This window comes from Hipposideros armiger, unplaced genomic scaffold (assembly GCF_001890085.2).
Source record: "Hipposideros armiger isolate ML-2016 unplaced genomic scaffold, ASM189008v1 scaffold_310, whole genome shotgun sequence".
Lineage (NCBI taxonomy): Eukaryota > Metazoa > Chordata > Mammalia > Chiroptera > Hipposideridae > Hipposideros > Hipposideros armiger.
The window spans coordinates 1059305-1078066 of NW_017731660.1; the positions used below are offsets into that span (position 1 = coordinate 1059305).

Here is an 18762-nt window from a genome sequence, read left to right on the forward strand (position 1 = left end):
CAAGGTAGAGACCACATTTTGCTCGCTCTTGAATACTGACCAGCATTGACTTATGGAAAGGAGTCGATATAACCTCCCTAACAATCAAAGAGTCTTTGCAAATCAATTAAACAACCTGAATTTCTCATTGGTCTGCTGAGAGGTGTTAGTGTTTCCTGGGAAATTAAGCAGGATTCTTTGCTGCAGGCCTCATCAGAGCCTTTAATATGCTACAACGTGCATTTCCAAGAGCATGGCCATCAAATGCAAAGGGTGTCCTGACCAAGTCCTTTCTACCAAGAGCATCTCTTGAGACTAGAATTTATGGAATACACTTTGGAAAATACTAATCAAGTCTAACTATAGTTTCACTGATGAGGAAGATAGTGGCCAAAAGAAAAAGTAACTGGCTGAGCTGGCTGGTGGGGTTCCATCCCAGAACACTTGTCTTCCAGACCAAGGCTCTTTTTCCCCCACTAAACATCTAACCACAGGTGCAAATCAACTATAGATTCTTGGGGATCATTCCCAGGATTTAAGGAAAAAATTATTTTCAATTTAATATTAAAGGGGCAGCCATTCAAAGCAAAACCCACCTTTAAAGAGGATCAAGACATTTTTGGCCTCAGAATAGAGTCCATTTTTTTCTTGATGGAGGGGGCATGAGTGAATGCCAGATGTGCTCCTGTGAAGTAATGCTCCACCAGGTCCTTCTGAAAATATCATAACCTGTGGGAGACAGGTGGGAACACCTGGCACTTCAACCCTCCCAATTTGCCTCATACTGACCATTCCAAAGCCCTACAAAACATATTCTGTTTATTCTGTCCAAGCAGTAAATATACAGTAAGTCCCCAACTTATGAGAGTTCCGTTTCGGGAGAACGTTCGTAAGTTGGATTCATTCATAAGTCCGACAAAGTGAGTCTTACATACCTTTGACACAAATATACAATGTAAAGCATAAAAAAAACTAAACACACAAAAATACTGTAAATAAACTATTTTTACTTTTACAGTTACCTTAAAATGGTGGTACAGTACAGTACAACAACTGGCACATAGGGGATTGCATGGAGTGAACTGACAAGTACAGAGTTACTAACTGGAGAAGGGAGGGTAGGTGGGAGATGGTGGAGCTGAAGGGTCATCAGCAATAGGAGATGGAGGGCAAGATGGAATTTCGCTCACACCTGATGTTGATGACACAGGTTTTTTTATGGATTCAAGTCTGTCTACCCTCTTGAAAAAACAATCCAATGATGTCTGAGTACTAGCTCTTTTTTTTCTCATCATAGATGACCCTATAGCACCGGACGGCACTCTGAATGGCTGCTGCAACCTTTGTGTATCGTTCTACTTTGGGGTCCTGTGCCTCAAAAACGAACAGTGCCTCTTCAAGTAAAGAAAATCCCCTTGCCATTTCCTGTGTTGTGAATCTCTTTGGTTCTTCAGTTACATCTTCCTCTTGGCTCTCTTTGTCTTTTCGCTGGGCTATGTTTTTGAGGGCTTTTGGGTTCTCTGAAAGGTAAACTAAGAGAGGCTTTAGTTTCATATCGCCAGAAGCATTGTCACCAAAGAGCAGAGTAAGTCTGTCCTTTGCTGTTTTGAAGCCTGGCATTACCTTTTCCTCTTTAATGATGTAACTTCACTCTGGCATCCTCTTCCAGTACAGTCCTGTCTCATCGACGTTAAAAACCTGTTGGGGTAAAGAAGCACCTTCATCAATAATTTCTCTAAGTGTTGCTGGAAATTCTTGGGCAGCTATGGTATCTGCACTCGCAGCCTCACCACTTACTTTTACGTTGTGAAGGTTGGCTCTAGCCTTGAATCTGTTAAATCATCCATGGCTGGCAGTAAAAGATGCACTCTGTTCACCCTGTTTTTTTCTTCAAGTCTTCAAACAGGCTTTTAGCTTGTTCTTGAATAAGCATTATGCTGAATGGGACTCAATGCTGATGCTGATCCTGCATCCACACACTGACAAGTTTCTCCATCTCCTCTATCACTTTACCACGTATTTTTGGATATTATTGTTGACTTCATTGGCACAGCAGACTTCACATGTTCCATGATTTTGTCCTTGTTCTTTAGAATTGTGCCAATGGTTGAACAATTCATGTTATAAGAATGAGCGATGTCTACCACCTTTTCGCCTTGGTCCAATCTCTCAATTAGTTTCACTTTTGTTTCCATGGTTATTGCTTTGCGCTTCCTAGCAGTCCCCTCCACATCACCACTGCTTTTCCTCTTGCTTCCGGACATCCTGGGCTCTGACTGAGCACTGTACTACTGTACACTATCGCACTGTACAGTAGGCACACAGCAGCACAACTGTGACAATGTCCGGCAGACACGTGAGCTACTTCCGTGATTTGTTCGCATCTATGAATGTTCATAATGTGATGTCCATTCGTATCTGTGAAAGTACGCAACTCAAGTGTTTGTAGGTCGGGGACTTACTGTACTAAAATTTACTTGATCCTATTATATTCAAGGTCTCTGTAAGGCTCTGAGGATTTCAAAGAGGAGTGGAGCAGAATTCCTTCTCTGAAAAGATTTTCTATCTGGTAGAAAAAATATAGACATCGCATGAAGCCAGACTGACAAGGCTACACGACAATGTGAACAAAATCTTAGGAGCTGATGGAGAGCAGTGTTTGCAAAACCCTTTGAATGCCTACCCTGCTAAGAAGCTTGTACACCTCAGCTTGTGGATCATGAAAGCTATGGAAGATGTTTCCCGTTTGAAACAAAGAACTCTGACCACAAAATGTTCTGTGACTCCATTTCTCATTGTCAACTCCCGTTCCCATTCCCCCTCCCTTAACCTCTTCTTTGGTTAATAAAGTACCCATCCCCTCTCCCCTCACCCCTCACCAAGGGCCTTGGTCCTGGAAGGGGTCCTAAGTCTGGCCCTAACCTCCCGGTCCTCATCACCCCTGTAAGAGGAGACTGACGCCAGCCAGCACTGCGGGTAGGTCCTGCCCAAATTCTTGCAGGCTGGGACAACGCAGCAAGTTCGCGATAGCTCCCACACCGCCACGAGAACCAGCATCACAATGAACAAGCGTTAAGAGCGAGCACAGGGGTTTTTAGGAGCCCACTCCTAAATTTAAATCATTTGGGATCCATCAAGTCTTTTGACAGACACAGGCTTAACAACTTCTCTCAGCAGCTTCCCCGTTTACCGAGCACAACTACTAGGCAACACGCATAGGAACGCCAATATGGCTGCTCCATTCCACGGAGTCCCACGGACGGAAAACGAGCTATCCCAAACACCTGCGTTAGCGAAGAACGAAGCCCACCAGCCAGAATTTAGACCGTCACGGACAGGAGTCTCCGCGGCTGCGCAGCAGGGGCAGCGAAGCAGCACTGGGCATGCACATTCTTTTCAGTGCCCAGGTACAGTCACAGGAGACGAGCGGACGCAGGACCGGGCGGAAGCGGAAGGCTGACGCCAAGGGGAAAGGAGCCCTCCCCGGAAGTTCCCCTCTCCGGAAGTCCCACTTGTCTCCGGAGTCTGTTCCGGAAGTGCTGCTGTAACGGGCGTGATGGCTTCAAGGTTACTTCGCGGAGTGGGAGCGCTTGCCCTGCAGGCCTTGAGGGCCCGCGGTCCCAATGCGGCTGCCGCCGTGCGCTCCATGGCGTCTGGAGGTACTCGGCCCGCCGGGGGTGCCAGGGGCCGGCGTCGTGGCCCTGCTGGGGAGTGGGGGGGGGTGCCAGCACAGCACAGTGGGGTTGGCGGTTCGTTTCCTCCTTGCCCCAGTGACCGCCCCCCAGCCCCGAGGGCCTCAGGCTCCGCGGGCGTCTCCCTGTAATTCCCGGCCGCCGCTGCAGCCGCCCACTGAATTGACCCCGCTGCGAAAGAATCCTAAACGAAGGTGCGAGTGACCTTGGGGGCAGGTGCCGCAGGCACGATGGGAGGAGCTAAGCAGCCCTTCAGACCCGCGCGCACCATCAGTTGGATGAACCCCGCTAGGACTCGTATTGACCTAGAAAAAAATGTGTGGCCTCGGTGGTTGGAGGAAGAAAATATTTCCCCTGTGCTGCCACCTTTGGGATGACCCGGTTTTCCTTGGAGGACAGTGGGTATGAGTAGCCTTTAGAAGCTTGTGATCCCACTTAAACTGTCTGCAAAAATTTACATATGAGCATTTTCTGACTTGATCATCATGAGACAACATAACTCACATATGTTCCTTTAGGTGGTGTTCCTACTGATGATGACCAGGCTACTGGACTGGAGAGGGAGGTCATGATGGCTGCGCGGAAGGGACTGGTGAGGAGAAAACTCCTTTCTGTGTCTTCACTGGAGCTCATGGCCTTGGATGGGACCAGAGCTTTCTTCTCTGGGAGCATTTGATTCAGGAAATCTGGCTGTGGGAACAGTACCATTAACCTCTGCAGGGTAGGGGTCATCCAGCATAATGGCTCAATTCTTGTTTTTTCAGGACCCATACAATATGCTAGCCCCAAAGGCAGCTTCGGGCACCAAGGAAGACCCTAATTTAGTCCCCTCCATCAGCAACAAGCGAATAGTGGGCTGCATCTGTAAGTACCTGCCCACGATTTTCTTAGCCATTTGTTTAGCATACCCTACTGTACATACAGGATGCTATAAGCTGCTTCAGATCTTTTGTGTGAGTGTACGTGTGTAAAGAGGATATGTGTGTAAATAAGTTGTTCTAAGGGTTCTGGCCTTCAAGCCTCATTATGCCCAAGTAGGTCATCCTTATTAGATGTTCTGTGCCTCTTCATCTGAAAAAAGGGAGGAGAGCTTGAACTGATCTGTTAAGATACCCACCATAACTTTGTGCCTCAGGAAAAGAGATTCATATTGAAAGTCTCCTCTTCTAGGCTGGATGGCCCTCAACCACCTTATTCCTTTTAGGTGAAGAGGACAACAGTGCTGTCATCTGGTTCTGGCTGCACAAAGGCGAGACCCAGCGCTGCCCTAGCTGTGGAACCCATTACAAGCTGGTGCCCCACCAGTTGGCCCACTGAACCCCTGAACTCACTTAAAGTGTGCTAGGTTTCTTCTTTCCAATAAAGACTAGCCATTGTTTTGGCTCTTTCTCCCAGAGTTGGCTGGTCTATCTCTCCTGTGTTTTTGAACATACAGATAATTCTTACATCGTGAATAGCTATTTATTGATATTAGCTTGCCATCCACTTGGGTACACTGAGACTGACAGTCCTATAATGCCACGATTGGGACTACCTCATACAGGGAAAAGCATGTGCTGTGGAGCCAGGTTGATTGGACTTGTCATGTTGGCTCCATCATCTAACTTTGTCACTAGGGACATGTTCTCTGAGGGTACATTATATCTGCAAAAAAGCTAAATACCTTGTGAGGTGTCAGAAGTCATAACAGAAGGAGCCTGGCAGATGGTAGGTCCTCACAGTATTGTTATAAAGACAGGGTGAACTGGGGAGGAGAGTTTTGGGGGTTTTGAAGTCTTGAAGGATTCTCAAGTTCAAAGCACAGTTCATGGGGATACTATCAGCAGAACCTAGAATATGGGACAATTCCAGAAACCAGTGACCAGGTGTTGTCAAATATGTTGCAAGGAGAACAAAGGGCAGGGAGAACCTATAGAACAGACTGGATGTGAGGGAGACAGCAAGCAAAGCAATGTGTGGACCTTGTTCGAATCTTGATTTGTAAAGAAAATAATTTCACCCCTGGATATATGATGTTTAAGGATTTGTTAAATTTTTAGGTGTGTTAATGGAATTCATTTTTTGTGCTTTAGAGAAGATACTGAGGTACTGACAGGTAAAATATGCCTGGGATTAGCTTTAAAACTGGGAAGAAGGGCAGAGTGCTTTGGGGTATACTTGATCCCTTGCAGCCAGGTACATGAGGGGGGGGTCACTGTTCTTCCTGCTTTTGTGTGTATGTTTGAGCTTTATCACAATAAAACAGCACCAAAAAAAGAGTTGGGTAGGAGACTAGCAAACAGCCCAATTTAACCACTTTATATTTGTGACAGCTTAGACAATTACATTCTCAAACTATGATTACCTGTAAAATAGAAACAGTACTTTTTCATTTTGTGTTGGGATTAGCCACAGAGGTGCTTTAGTTACTGTCTCAAGATTGATTTAAACTAGATCTTTTACTTGAACTGATGATAGAGTCCAAGAGAAAAGCTCCTTTGCCCCAGGCTTGCAATGTCTCTTCTTAAAGGTACAGGGAAAATTGCTTCCATTTCTTGCTGTCAGTCATTCTTGTCTCCAAGAAATGCCCAAGCATTTACCTGTCATTCAAGGCCTTTCCCTTTGGGAAAGGGAACACCTAGGTAGCCATCTATGAAATCTACGCCTACCACTCCCACCTTAAATGACTCCCCATATCACTGATCTGATCTGTCTAATCCCTCCCTCATCTCTAAGCCCACTTTGCTGCTTTTCCCTCTGTCTTTTAGACATTTTAACCAATTCTTCCCTTAAAAAAGAGAAAAATCTCCAGTACATTTCCAGACTGGCGGGCAGAGGAACAGCTCCCCTGAGATGTGCCTGTCCTAATGCCTGGAAACTATGAATATGTTAGGTTCCATAGTAAAAGGTTATTAATGGCAACAGACGGAATGAAGATTGCTAATCACCTGACTTAAAAGATTCTCCTGGTTCCCTGGGTGGCCCAATAAGCACAAAAGAGGCAGAAGTCAGGGGGATGTGACTGGAAGAATGGTCAGAGACGCAGTGTTGCTGGTCTGAAGATGGAAGAAGGGGGCCACAGGCCAATCCACACAAGTTGGCAAAACAGAAAATGATTCTCCCGTAGAAGCTGGCAAAAAAGAGAAAATGATTCTCCCGTAGTCTCCAGAAAGAAATGCAGCCCTGCGGACACCTTGATTTTGGGCCAGTAAAACCCATGTCAGACTTCTGTACAACTGTATTTGAATTGCTTTAAGCCACTAGGTGTGTGATCATTTCTTTACGGCAGCAGCAGATTAGCATTTACTGCAATTTTACTGTACAGAAGAACTGTCCTTTCTCCCCATGTGTGTATGTATTATAACGGAGTAGACTCGCGACCAGTTTATTCGATGGCTTATAATCCATTACGGTTTTGACTACTGGGTACTCTCAGAGCTGTTGGTTCGTGTGTCCTTTAAGACAAGCCAACTTCCTTTTTGAGCACATCCTTACTTTATGTACCACAAAATATTCCAGGCTTTCTTATACTCCCTCTGCCTCAGATCAGAATTTCTCCAAGGAGCTCTGGTTCCTTTTTATCAAAGATGGTACAGTAATACCTTGGTTTGCGAGCGTAATTCGTTCCGGAAACAAACTACTCGTATTCCAAGACATCACTTGTTTACCACATTAAAATGGATTAGAATGTTTGCTCGTTTTGTGGAACACTCGCAAAACAAGTTACTTGCAATCCAAGGTTTTACTGTATTTAGAAACCAAGATCTGGGCACTATATGTGCTCATTGCAACTGGGTATCACTGCCTTGAGGCCCTCCCAGCAGACAGGGCTAGGAAATACACAAATATTTCTAACCCTAGCACTCAGGCAGATGCATATTTCAGTGTCTACCTGAATGTGTATTAACCATGAGTCCCCACCTCCAATCCCAACCCAACCCCACAGGTTCATTCTAGCCTTACTACCTTCTCATCTGTGGCTTTGCTCCAGCAGTGAGAAACTTGGCAGGGCCAGAGCTCTGTAACCACATCATCCCTGCTAGGAGGAGGGGAATAGGGAGGATGCTGCATCATGCTTGGCTTGAAGGATGAGATCTTGACATATGGGAACGTCATTACCAGCACGAGGACAGCTGGCAGGCAAAGCAGGGCATGATGATGTGGAAGCCTAAAACAGGAAAGGGACAGACCCCAAAGGGACATCACCAAATGCAGCATGTAGTTCATGAAGGGGATTTCACCAGGCAGGGGAGAACCACTTGCCACTTGGGATTAGGAAGTGGCAGAGCCAAGGTTGCCTGGGTGATAGGTCCAACAGCAAACGGATTTGGTGGGAAGGAGAAAGGAGCTGTGGTCTTAAGCCAGGGTGGTAGTGGCCATCATGGAAAAGAAACAATGGGCAGGAGAGGTACTACAGGAGAACCAACAGAACTTGTTAACTGGCAGAATGTGGGGGAGGTAAGGAAGAGGGAGGAGTCCATAAGGATTCAACTTGTATGGGTGGGAGAGTGGCATGAACAGAACCCCAAACAAAGGGTTTTCTGTAAATTCTGTTTCTGCCTTGAGGGTGGGAACCGGCTTAACTGCTCTCTGACCACTGCCTCACAAAATGCCCTGTAAAGGCAGCCTGACTCAGTCATCTCTCCCCTCCTACCTGATCCCAGTTTTGGGCCCTCTCTTAGCCCCACCAACTCTGACTACTTTCAACACACAGCTCTAATAACCATCCTCCCATGGCTGGCCACCTATCACCCAGGACACAGCTAGAAACTCTCAAGACCCTCCACATGCTGGCCCCAACCTACCTTTTGGGTGTATCCTGCCTTCCAGCCAGAGACCACTTTCCCTTCCCTGCTGACTTGGCATCACTGGGGTCCATGCCCTTCTGTCCAGCCCCGCTGGCCCCAGGCATCTCCTTGAGTTCCTACCTCCACCTGGAACACCCTCTCCCACCTGGCTGACACCTTCCGGACCTGTGCAAGTCAGCCTGCCCACCTGCTGGGTTAGATGCTCCTCCTTTGGCCCCCACAACTTTGTACTGAATCAGTCTGTTTACCTTTCTCTGACCTGAATGCTTTGAAGGTAAAGATACGTCTTATTTACCACTGGCCCAAACGTGGCACCCTCCTGGACACACTAAGTTTGAATACTTGGTGAAGGAAAGAAAGGGCGGGCACTCTGGACTGTCACTTCTCAGTGCCCCCTCTGCCCCTCCTGTCCTCAGCTCACCTTCAGAGCCCAGCTCACCGACACGGCCTTTGCCATGTCCCCATCACTCTCCTTTCTGACCTGTCTGAATGCTGGGCCTGCATCATGGTGGGTCTGTCAGCCTCAGCCACGTCTGAGCAGGGCAGCAGAGGTGCTCACAGAGCATGCGAGGACGTGGGGGCACCACGCCCCAGTCCTGCCCACCAGGAGGCCCTGTCCAGGGACAAGGCCGAGGACAGCAGCCTGTTCTCTGCCTCTCCCTGGCGGAGGGCAGCAGGCGGGTCATGAGGCTGGGAATTCTGCCACCAGGTTGACAGCCCAGCCCTCTGGGGCCTCCTGTGCCATGTTGTCCTGCCAACCACTGAAACCCTCAGGCTTCTGGGCGAGAGGCAATGCCATGCTGTGATCTCACTGGTCCTTTCTCTCAAAGTCCCCAGGGATGGGCGAGCAAACAGCACAAGAACCACCAGAAACAGAGCTACACATTGGGCCTTGTCCATAATTACTACTATAATGATTTACAAAAAAGTTTTCTTCAGGCAACTGTGTTAAATTATTGTACAGATCTGGGAGGGGGAGAGGGGCCCTGGTCCAGGGTGATGAAGACCTCCTTTGTGGGAGAGGAGATGTGGCTCCTTCACCCCTCAGCCCCATCATCCCTCGGGTCTGACTCCTGATTAAGTGGCTTGCCCTCAACCCTTCCCTGTCCAGGGTGCTGGGGCAAAGGAGGGGGCGCGGAAGTCAGCAAGTGCTTTGAGAGGGGAGCGTGACAGACTGTCTGCCCAGACCCCGGGCATGGCCTGCCCCAGCTCCAAAGGGTCCAACCCTGGGCCAGACCCCCAGTACTCAGCCTGTACCAAGATGTCCACTCAGGAAGATGGGGCACAGAGTGTGGAAGGTCAGGGATGCCTAGGAGTGGCTGGCCCTCTTTGCTACCCTGTCGGGTCGGAAGAGGAGGTGGCACGAGAAGCAATGATGCACCAGCGGTGAGCTGCTGGACACCCCCTCCTCCAGCCACTGCCAAGACTGCTTACACAGGCAGCCAGGCATGCTGGCCCTGGGAGGGACCCTATCAGGGGAAATGGAGGCATCTGGGGGTCTGGCCTTGGAGCTAGGGAAGCAGCCCTGAAGGTCAGAGCCAGGAACCATGGACCTAAATGGCCCTGCCAAGGACACCCAGAACCACCCAAGGCTGGGCTCCTCAATTCCTATATTCTAGCTCAAGACTCCCACCCATGCAGCTAAAGGTTACCATGTGTGCACGCGTGCGTGTGCATGTGTGTGCGTGTGTGTGCACTGCCTGCTTGGCATGCAGGGGACCCGAGGCCCAGTATAAGCCCAGACTGGAGAGGCCAAGGGCTCTGGCTCCCTGTCCTCCCATTCTCTTAACACGCCACCCCTCCTCCTTGGGCACTAGAAGGTTTTACGATGAATAGCACGGCAGCCATCCTCTTCGTACTCCTTCTTGGAGACCCACATCTTCTTAAAAGTGTCCAGTGAGGCCAGGATGGAGCCACTAAGGACAGAAGGATGGTGTTCTTACAGACCCGAGGGCTGAGCGAGTTGCCCTCCCTGGGCACTCAGAGCTCCCTTCCCCTCACCTGGGAGGGAAATCCACCCACCTCCACCTGGCCTGGGCCAACCCTGGGGCAAGTGTCTAGGGCAAAATGTTCTCCTCCCAGAGCCCACCCCATGAGCCCTGCCTCACCCGATCCACGTGGAGTACAGCCGTTCCTGAGGGGCTGAGATCTAGAGGGAGCAAGTGGCAAAGTAACTGCCTGTCCTCACACAGCAGCCCCTGTCCCAGCCTTGGGGGTGACTCCTGTAGGGCCTGAGGCCAGACAGCAAGTGCACCAGCCAGGAGCAGGCGGGTGGAGAGGAGCGGCTGGGCTGGATGTGACAGGTGCCCTGTCTTCCCCGGATCAAGGCTGCCCAGCACCCTAGTGCCCCACGGAGACTCCCTGCAACCTCACCTTGATTTTGACATCCTTTGGGGCAAGCTTCTTCACCTCACTTAGCAATCGGTCACCGAAGCCTGTGAACACAAGGCTGGCTGAGCCTGGGGTGCACTTCCAACCCTGTTACCTCTAGCTCCCCATATCCAACCTGGTGCCCCCAGCTGCTGCCCCTCTGTTCAACAGTTCTTTCCAGGATTAAGGGCAGAGGTGAGCCACCCCAAGAGCAGAAAGACCCAGCACCACACCTGCAAGAGGGTCCAGCTTCCAAAGAGAGGTGACATGAGGTGGAACCCCAGTCACATGGCTCTGCTGGCCCCCAAGCTCTTCCTTACCCAACACTCCAGCGGCCAAAACCCGCTGAAAGCAAAGTCAAGGGCAACAACAAACCAAGAGGAAACATCTATCATTCTGGCCATTGAATGGGCAAAGATTGCTGCAGCATCGGGCGGGTGCTGGGGCCTCTCGTGCCTGATGGGTGGGGCATGCTCTCAGCAGAGGAACATGGGCCATACCCACCAAATCACAAAGGCACACCCACCCTGTGTCACCACCCTGTGTCTACCCCAGGGTTTGCCCTTCAGGTGTATTCTCACCACATGAGTGACACTGCAGGATGGTAACCATTAAGCCTCTGTGATTAGAAATGACTGTAGCTCTCTGAAAGGCCATCAGCGGGACAGCGGCTAAATGGCACATCTGCTCGGTGAAATACTGCATGGACTTTGCACAGGTAGGAAAGAGTTTTCAGATCAGCGCTAAGTGGGCCATGTCCGGTCGGGATCATAGAGAACACTACCACGCACACATACGTGTGTGTGTGTGTGAGTGCGTGTATGTGTGTGTGAGTGTGTGGTGCACATTTGCTCAGCTATGCAGGGAGGTGGCTGACAGCTGCCTGAGAAATCAGCAACTCCCGTGTGGCCAATGGGGAAAGGAGACTTCATCTATCATATTTTAGGTCCCATGTAAACTTACCACCTATTTACCAAATAAATAAAATTTACTTTTAAATCTTACTCTTTAAAAAAAAAAATGCTCACTGAGCACCAGGAAGCCCATAGAAAATGGGCCATGGCCCAGGCTGCAGGTGAGGGTCCAGCTGGCCTTGGCCTCTTGTCCTGCCACCACCTCCCGACTGGGGTACCTTTGAACAACGTGGAGCCACCCGACAGCACGATGTTGGCAAACAGCGTTCGGCGGAGGTCCAGGTCGGACTTGTGGATGGCAAAGGCCAGCACCTCATGTAGCCCCTCACTCTCGTCCCCCACCAGGTCTGGCTGGAACAGCAGCTCGGGGGCCCGGAATCGCGCTGGCCCCACCTTCGGAACACGAGATAGAAGCCAACAGTCTGCCTCCTCCCCCAGATCTCGGCAGCTCTGCTGTCACCCAGGGTCAGGCCTGGTGACTTACGTCGAGCATGCTGCCATCTGGCAAGGTGTACTGCACCTTCTCTGTCTCCAGGGCCTCATCCTTCTGCGGGTTAATGGACAGGTAGCAGGCTCGCTGTGGGGGCAGGGACACCCCTCAGAAGGCTGGGACCCAGACACCCACCCCAGGACTCCACCTCATGTCTCGGTCCTGTTGCTCTCATGCCCTTCCAGGTTAAGTTCACTCCCTCCTGCCCTTCGTCACCTCTTTGATGGTCCGGACGACCTCAAACTCAGCAGAGGTATGGAAGTCGACGCCTTCCTTACGCAGCAGCAGCCGGAGATAGCGGGACACGTCGCGGCCAGCTATGTCCACCCGCATGATGGAATGCGGCATGGCAAAGCCCTCATAGATGGGGACAGCATGGGTGACCCCGTCCCCCGAGTCTAAAACCACTCCCGTTGTGCGTCCTGTTGCGTACCTGTCAGCAGGTCAGAATCCCTTCACGTCTACAAGTAAGGGACAGAGACCCCCCTACCCCTGGAAGGGACCTGGGACAGCTACATGATCTGGGCTGAAAAAGGGACACGAGAAACTCGCTAAAGGAACAGTTATGGGAGAGAGGGCTGTCTCCACAGAGAAGGCAGACACTTGGTGGTCTCTGGCGGGAGGGTGGCACAAGAGGAGAGGGCTGGGAGCACTCACAGGCTGAGCACAGCCTGCATGGAGATGAACAGGGCCGGCACGTTGAAGGTCTCAAAGAACACCTCTGCCGCCTTCTCGCGGTTCTTACTCGGGTTGAGCGGGGCTTCCGTCAGAAGGACAGGATGCTGTAAGAGATGGCAGCTGTGGGCATGTGCCGGCAGCCTGGGCCCGGCAGAGGTCTCTTAGGAGCCGTGGCTGCAGACCGCTGTCCTTCCTTCCTGAGACACTAGCTTGTTATCTGCCAGCACTTACTCCTGCAAAGAGCCAGCTCTCTCTGGAAGGTTCTGCTTGGCCGCCCCTGACTACTGTGCCCACAGACACACACAGTGAAGAAGAGGTGGCAGGGCCTGCCACAGTACAGGAAATGTGGGAGCCCAACTGGAGGGGCACAGCGCGGGGACTTGGGTTGCCGCACCTCCTCGGAGAAAGTCTGCAGCTGGTCCTTGGAGTAGACGTACTGCCAGATGCGCTCCATGTCATTCCAGTCCCGCACCACGCCATGTTCCATGGGGTAGCGCAGGGCCAGCAGCCCGCGGTGCTCCTGCCAGGACAGGGACAGGACAGTGGGAAGGCCACTGTGGCTCCAGGCCCCTCCCTCAGCCCCTGCTTCTGCCTTCCTGGAAGCTGCCCTTCACCTATCCCAAGTAGAACCACTGTGGCTTACTAAGTGTCTCCACGCGGGTCCTGAACTCAGTGCAGGCTCAACTGTCCAGCAGCATCTCGGGCTCTCGGAGCCCAGCCAGCCTGAACTGGCCAGGGCCCAGGAGGGCGGCAATGTGCTCCCTCCCCTCCCACACTTCTCTATACTCACTGCCAGCATGTTCTCCCCTTCTCTCCCCACACATGGCCCAGCTTCCACCTCACCACTCAACGGTTACTGCTCTTGTCACACTAGGAGCCTCTCTGTGGCCGACCCTGTACAGTCCCCTCCTGTGGTCACCCTTCACTCCTGCTCTTCCCAGCCCCCCAGCCAGTGCTCACATCTCCTGCACAGACCTGCCCTCCGATGTCCTCCATAGAATACCACTTGGTCTCGCCCCACAGCCATGACTCCTACTGAGCCATGTCCAGCAAGCCCCCATCTGCACCTCCAGCTCAGGCCCCAGAGCTGGCCCCCCCACACTGTGTTCCCTGGGCGCCTAAACTGCACTTGCTTGTCATTCTCCCACCCCACATTTGCTCCTCCTGAGGGCTTCCTCCGGCCGTGAGGCCCCTGGCCAGTCACCCCGGTGAGGCGCAAGAGGTGGCCCCACAGCTCTCGTTGGGATCGGTTATTAAGTCTGGGTGATTCAGGCTCTTAAGTCACTTTTTAATCAGTTCTTTCCTCTGCAGCTTCCAAAAGACAGGCATGAAATTATCTAACTTCATGGTGCCCCCAGCCCCCGAACCATCGCCCCATCGCAGGACAGAGTTCTTCAGAGCTGGAGCCTAGAGAGCCCAGGAGGGCACCCGGCACACGGCCCAGAGAACAGTGTCCCCGGGGTCTCCGAAGGACAGCTTGGAGCCCCACAGATGCTCCTGGGACAATAAGGACCCCAAACCCAGGCAAAGGCAGGCTCCACAGGTGTTACCTCTGCTTTTGGTCCAATGAACAGGTCCCCCTCCAGGGCTCCAGCCATCACCCTCATGTGCTTAGGGCGCCCAACGCTGTGAGGACAGGTAATGTCAGTGAGGTGGGCGGGGGACACGGCTGAGTCCAGCCCCGGAAAACCAAAGTCCAACTCCAGTGGTCAGGGAAGTACTGCACCCCAAAGCATCAGGATGTGGCCATGGGGCAAAAGTCGGAACCCAGGCCTATGGGACATGGGACCAGAGCGGGCTTTGGCAGGACAGAAAGCTTAGGTCAGAAGACAAGGTGTCCCCTCCCCTCCCCATCCTCCTTCCCAGAGAGGGCTGAGAGCCCTGGCAGAGGGTCAGCTGCAGCCAGTGACTCAGCCCATGCTCTCGACCTCAGGAGGGCTGGGCTGCCACCACCGTCTGCAGGCTGAGGCAGGATGGCTCCAGGAAGCTGGGTGGCGGCCCCCTTGTGCACCCCTCTCTCACTCAGTCGATCCTGCCCCTTCCCACTGCCAGGGCTTTCAGAATAGAGATTCCAAAATTTGACCCACGTTCCCTGCACATCAACCGGAACCTTAATTACACCCAGTGGGGATTCAGAAAGGAAAGCTGGAGCCTTACAGGGTACTCCATGCTGGCTTGTCCCCAGACCATAGCCAGCCACTTTGGGGGCCTCAAGACCCCCATCCGGCTTAGGCCAATCACTCTAAAGCCCCTCGGATTTGAGAGGTGATGCTGTCGAGGGAAAACTTCACAATGGGCTGGAGTTGCCAAAGGTGCACCTCAGGTTTCCTCTGGATTTCACCTCCTCTGACCCCCGCCATCACCAGCACCATTCAGGGAAAGACCCCCTTGACTGAAACAAAATATTTTGTAGTGTCTGAAAATAAGTAAGCTCCAAAGAAAAGCTCTCCTGGGAGGAAGGGTGGCTGTGCACTAGCTCCCCACACTTTCTCCTGAGATCGGGTCTTTCTCTTGGAAATTGTCTCCCTTTTATTCTTACTGCTGCTGCTACCACACCCTGTCCCCAGGGGAAGGCTGGCAGCTTCTCCTCCACTGCTCAGGGAAAGACCAAAGTCAGATTCCAAAGAGGAGGGGGAAGCCCAGAGCACCTGTCTGCTCCTTCCAGAGCCCTCAGCAGCAACATCTGGTGTCTTCCTTCCCTACAGGTGGGGGTAAGGCTGGCCTCAAAGAGAGCTGTGACACAGGACCACTGTTCTCCTGGGAAGCAAACAAAAGGGTGAGGGCTGCTGCCTGGGCGAAACTTACTAGTTTGGGAAACAGTATTTGGGAATCTGGTCTCCTGCAAAGCCAGCCTTGATCACCCCCGAACCCTGAAAGGAAAAACAATGTTTAGCTGCCGGCATGGAGGGTGCAGGCTGCCGGACCATGGTAGCTGGGGAGGAAGCCGGGATAGATGCTGCCAAGAGGGCATGTTCATTCACAAGTACACCAGTGGCTCAAAACAGTGTGTGTGTGTGTGGGGGGGGGGCAGCAAGATTTTGCACCCCTTCCCGAAATTCAACAATGTCTGGTTGCTACTGGCATCCAGTGGTAGAGGTCCGGGACACTCCTAAACACCCTACATGCACAGGTCAGCCCCTCACAAGTGAGAATGGTTGAGCCCAGAATGCCTGCAGCGAGGACCACGGAGCACCCTCTGCACACTCCAGGGTCAACCCCAGGCAGGAGAGATCCATGGCAAAGCCACTCCTGAAAGCCAGCTAGAAGCAGCCCCTAAGCACAGTTGTTTTCAACAGCTCCTATCCCCCCTGCCTCCAGCAATGGGATCACACACAGAGCCCACTGGGAAGACCACTCGGTGCCTGGGGACACTGGCATCTCTTCCATGGCTTTCCCAAAGACCGCAAGCAAAGGAGAACTTGTCCTGCCACTGCCCTAGTCTGGAAGCTGGACTTTGGCTCTCACAGGGACCTGGCATCTAGAACCCTCCCATCCAATGAAGAAATCAGCATCCCACCCCCTCTTCCCAGATTTACATCACACTTCCTTTCCGCAGTGCATGAACAAACATCCCCGAGTTACAGAGCAGCTGGAGGCCAGGAGACCAGCAGGCAGCCCTCTGAACTCAGAAGCTTGGTTAGTCTGAGTGACAATTTGCCCACCAAGAAGGGAGGGGCCTGGTCCCTCCCTGTAGCCTGCTGGAGAGCATCCCTAAGCTCCGTTTTAGCATTGTTAGGAAACACCCCCTTGATGTGACTCAGGGAGCCCACATGGGTACTCCAAAAAAGATAGCTGTTCAGGGATGACACGAGGGTCACGTGGGAGGGAGACAGATCTCAGAAAGAGCAGGGAGGCGTTATCAAAAACTGCAAGGCTCGAACATCAGAGGCAGATACCCAGCTAGAGGCAGTGCAATAGACCCCTGCCCTTCAGCTTCCTTCCCAAGGACCAGAAATTTCTGAGGCTAGAAATCCTCAGGGGGCAGCTGACAGCATGGAGTCCCAGTGCTGAAGGACATAGCACAGGAAGCTAAGCATCTTTCTTTGAGGCTTCCAGACAATTATCCCCAAATGCTTATGGATCCTAACTCTCTTGGGCCCTGCCGGCTGTGCCACTTCAGCAGAGGGTCAAAGTAGGCAAGTGGCCATCCAGGAGGTGGTGTATTTGTGGCTGACGGAGCTGAACCTGCATTTTCCCCCAAGTCGTAGGAAAAGAGCCCAGTAGGGCTGTCCACTCTGGAGGTCCTGCCTGGGGGTGCAGCCCCTTGGGAAGTGCTGTTAGAGGTCACCAGGCCAATCCTCTCCACAAGGCGAGGCCAGCAGTGTGCAAAAGGGCAAATGCCATCCCTCCTCTATCAAGAGGGGCAGCCAAAGGCACAGCCCTAAAAAGGGATAAAAGCGCTGTACTCGGCACCAGCCCAGCGACCCCACTCTGAACCGAGCGGGGTCCGGGGTGCGTGCCCGGGCCGGGCAGCCCGCGGTCACTCCTGCTCTGCCGAGATGCTCATCATGGGCTGGCTGAGGCAGGGCTCGGGCATGGGCTCCGCGGCGCCGGCGGGGGCTGGCCCCACGGCCCGGGCTACAGGGCCAGGCGGGCGCGCGGGCCCAGGGAGCGGGCAGAGCGCGGAGCACCAGCTCAAGCTGGCGGGTTCCTCCCGGCGCCGCCGCATGCGACCCGCGGGCGGGGCGCCCGCCCTCCCCCGGCTGCCGGGCCTCACGTTGTCGATGACCACGGGCTGGTTGGCGATGATGTCGTAGGACTCCATGGCCGGGCCGGCCCTGCCCAGCAGGCGGGCGGCAGGAGGGACTGGCGGATGCACAGGCGGGCGGACCGGACCGCAGCGGCTACAGACGCGGGGCCGCGCCCCCCCCCGCCCGGAACGCGCAGCCTACGCGAGCCGGAGGCTCCCTGGAAGGTGCGCCCCGCGGCCAATCACCGCTCCCAACTGGGCGGATAACGGCGCGCACCCCGGGCCCGTTACGGGCAAAGGAACCGGGCAGTGGGAACCGGCCAGCCAATTGCGGCCGCGGGGAAGAACTGCCGGGGCGCTCCCAAGGTAGGCTGCGCTGTGCGGGGATGACGTCATGGCCCCGCTCTTAAAGGGGACGCGGGAGAAGTCAGGCGCTCGGGATGTCACCGGTCCGGAAAGACCTCTTCCCGATCCCCAGCGCCTCCGTCTACACCTTTGTGGGCGCGCAGTTCCCAAGGATGCCCGCGCTGGATATTATCACCCAAAGCATTTCTTTACTGAGCACTGAGGACGAGCCTCTTCCTTGTAACAATTACATTTTCGCGGTAACTTGGTAGCTGGCGTTTATCCAGCGCGTGCTATGGTGCTTGCGGAGCACTTCTACCCACTTTACATGGATTACATTATTAAACCCAGTCAATAAGTCTACCAGGTAGTTGTATGATTATTCCCATTTTACTGATGGGGGCAACGAGGAGCCTCACATTTATGTAACTTGCCCTAGGTTATAGAGCTGGCAACAGCTGGGGATTAGGCCTCCAGCCGTGAGGGGGAGTCAATGGTGCAACAGTCTTAAAATAACTTATTAAGCTGAGTCATAGTGATTGGCCTCTATATATACCTTTCCCATTAGATCGTGAGATTACATTTGGTAAAATTGAAGAACATTACACAGAAAAGTGCAGAAATCATAAATATTCGTTCAATGGTTTATTATAATTTATACATGTCGTTGAAGACTGTAGAGCAAATTAAGCTTGGAGGCAGGAGTGCAGGCTCCTCAATTATCTGCTGAGATAACCAGGAAGAGGAAGAGCTCAGAAACCTTACTTTGGAGGGAGAAACAAAGAGAAAGAGAGGGAGAGAGAGAGAGGCAGAGGTG

At 52.6% G+C, this 18762-nt stretch overlaps 2 protein-coding genes across 5 annotated transcripts; one reads left to right on the plus strand and one right to left on the minus strand.

The window, feature by feature from the left end:
- The first annotated feature begins 3480 nt into the window (after window positions 1-3480).
- COX5B (cytochrome c oxidase subunit 5B) lies at window positions 3481-5067 on the plus strand. The gene is made up of 4 exons (XM_019660072.1): window positions 3481-3638; window positions 4190-4263; window positions 4436-4535; window positions 4876-5067. Exons 1-4 carry the CDS (start codon window positions 3536-3538, stop codon window positions 4986-4988), a joined length of 390 nt encoding a protein of 129 aa, XP_019515617.1. The 5' UTR covers window positions 3481-3535; the 3' UTR covers window positions 4989-5067.
- An 880-nt stretch (window positions 5068-5947) lies between these two features.
- ACTR1B (actin related protein 1B) lies at window positions 5948-17944 on the minus strand. 4 transcript variants are annotated; one of them, XM_019660068.1, is made up of 12 exons: window positions 17628-17943; window positions 15716-15780; window positions 14461-14536; window positions 13305-13430; window positions 12890-13014; window positions 12449-12665; window positions 12227-12319; window positions 11961-12135; window positions 10832-10893; window positions 10567-10607; window positions 7617-10374; window positions 5948-6780 (listed from the first exon to the last, which is right to left on the minus strand). In XM_019660068.1, exons 1-11 carry the CDS (start codon window positions 17673-17675, stop codon window positions 10272-10274), a joined length of 1131 nt encoding a protein of 376 aa, XP_019515613.1. In that variant the 5' UTR covers window positions 17676-17943; the 3' UTR covers window positions 5948-6780; window positions 7617-10271. The 4 variants fall into 4 exon arrangements, with proteins under 4 accessions (XP_019515613.1, XP_019515614.1, XP_019515615.1 ...); XM_019660069.1 differs by lacking the exon at window positions 5948-6780 and having other exon boundaries at window positions 9349-10374; window positions 12227-12289; window positions 17628-17944; XM_019660070.1 differs by lacking the exons at window positions 5948-6780; window positions 15716-15780 and adding an exon at window positions 15559-15667 and having other exon boundaries at window positions 9349-10374; window positions 17628-17644.
- Window positions 17945-18762: the final 818 nt, after the last annotated feature.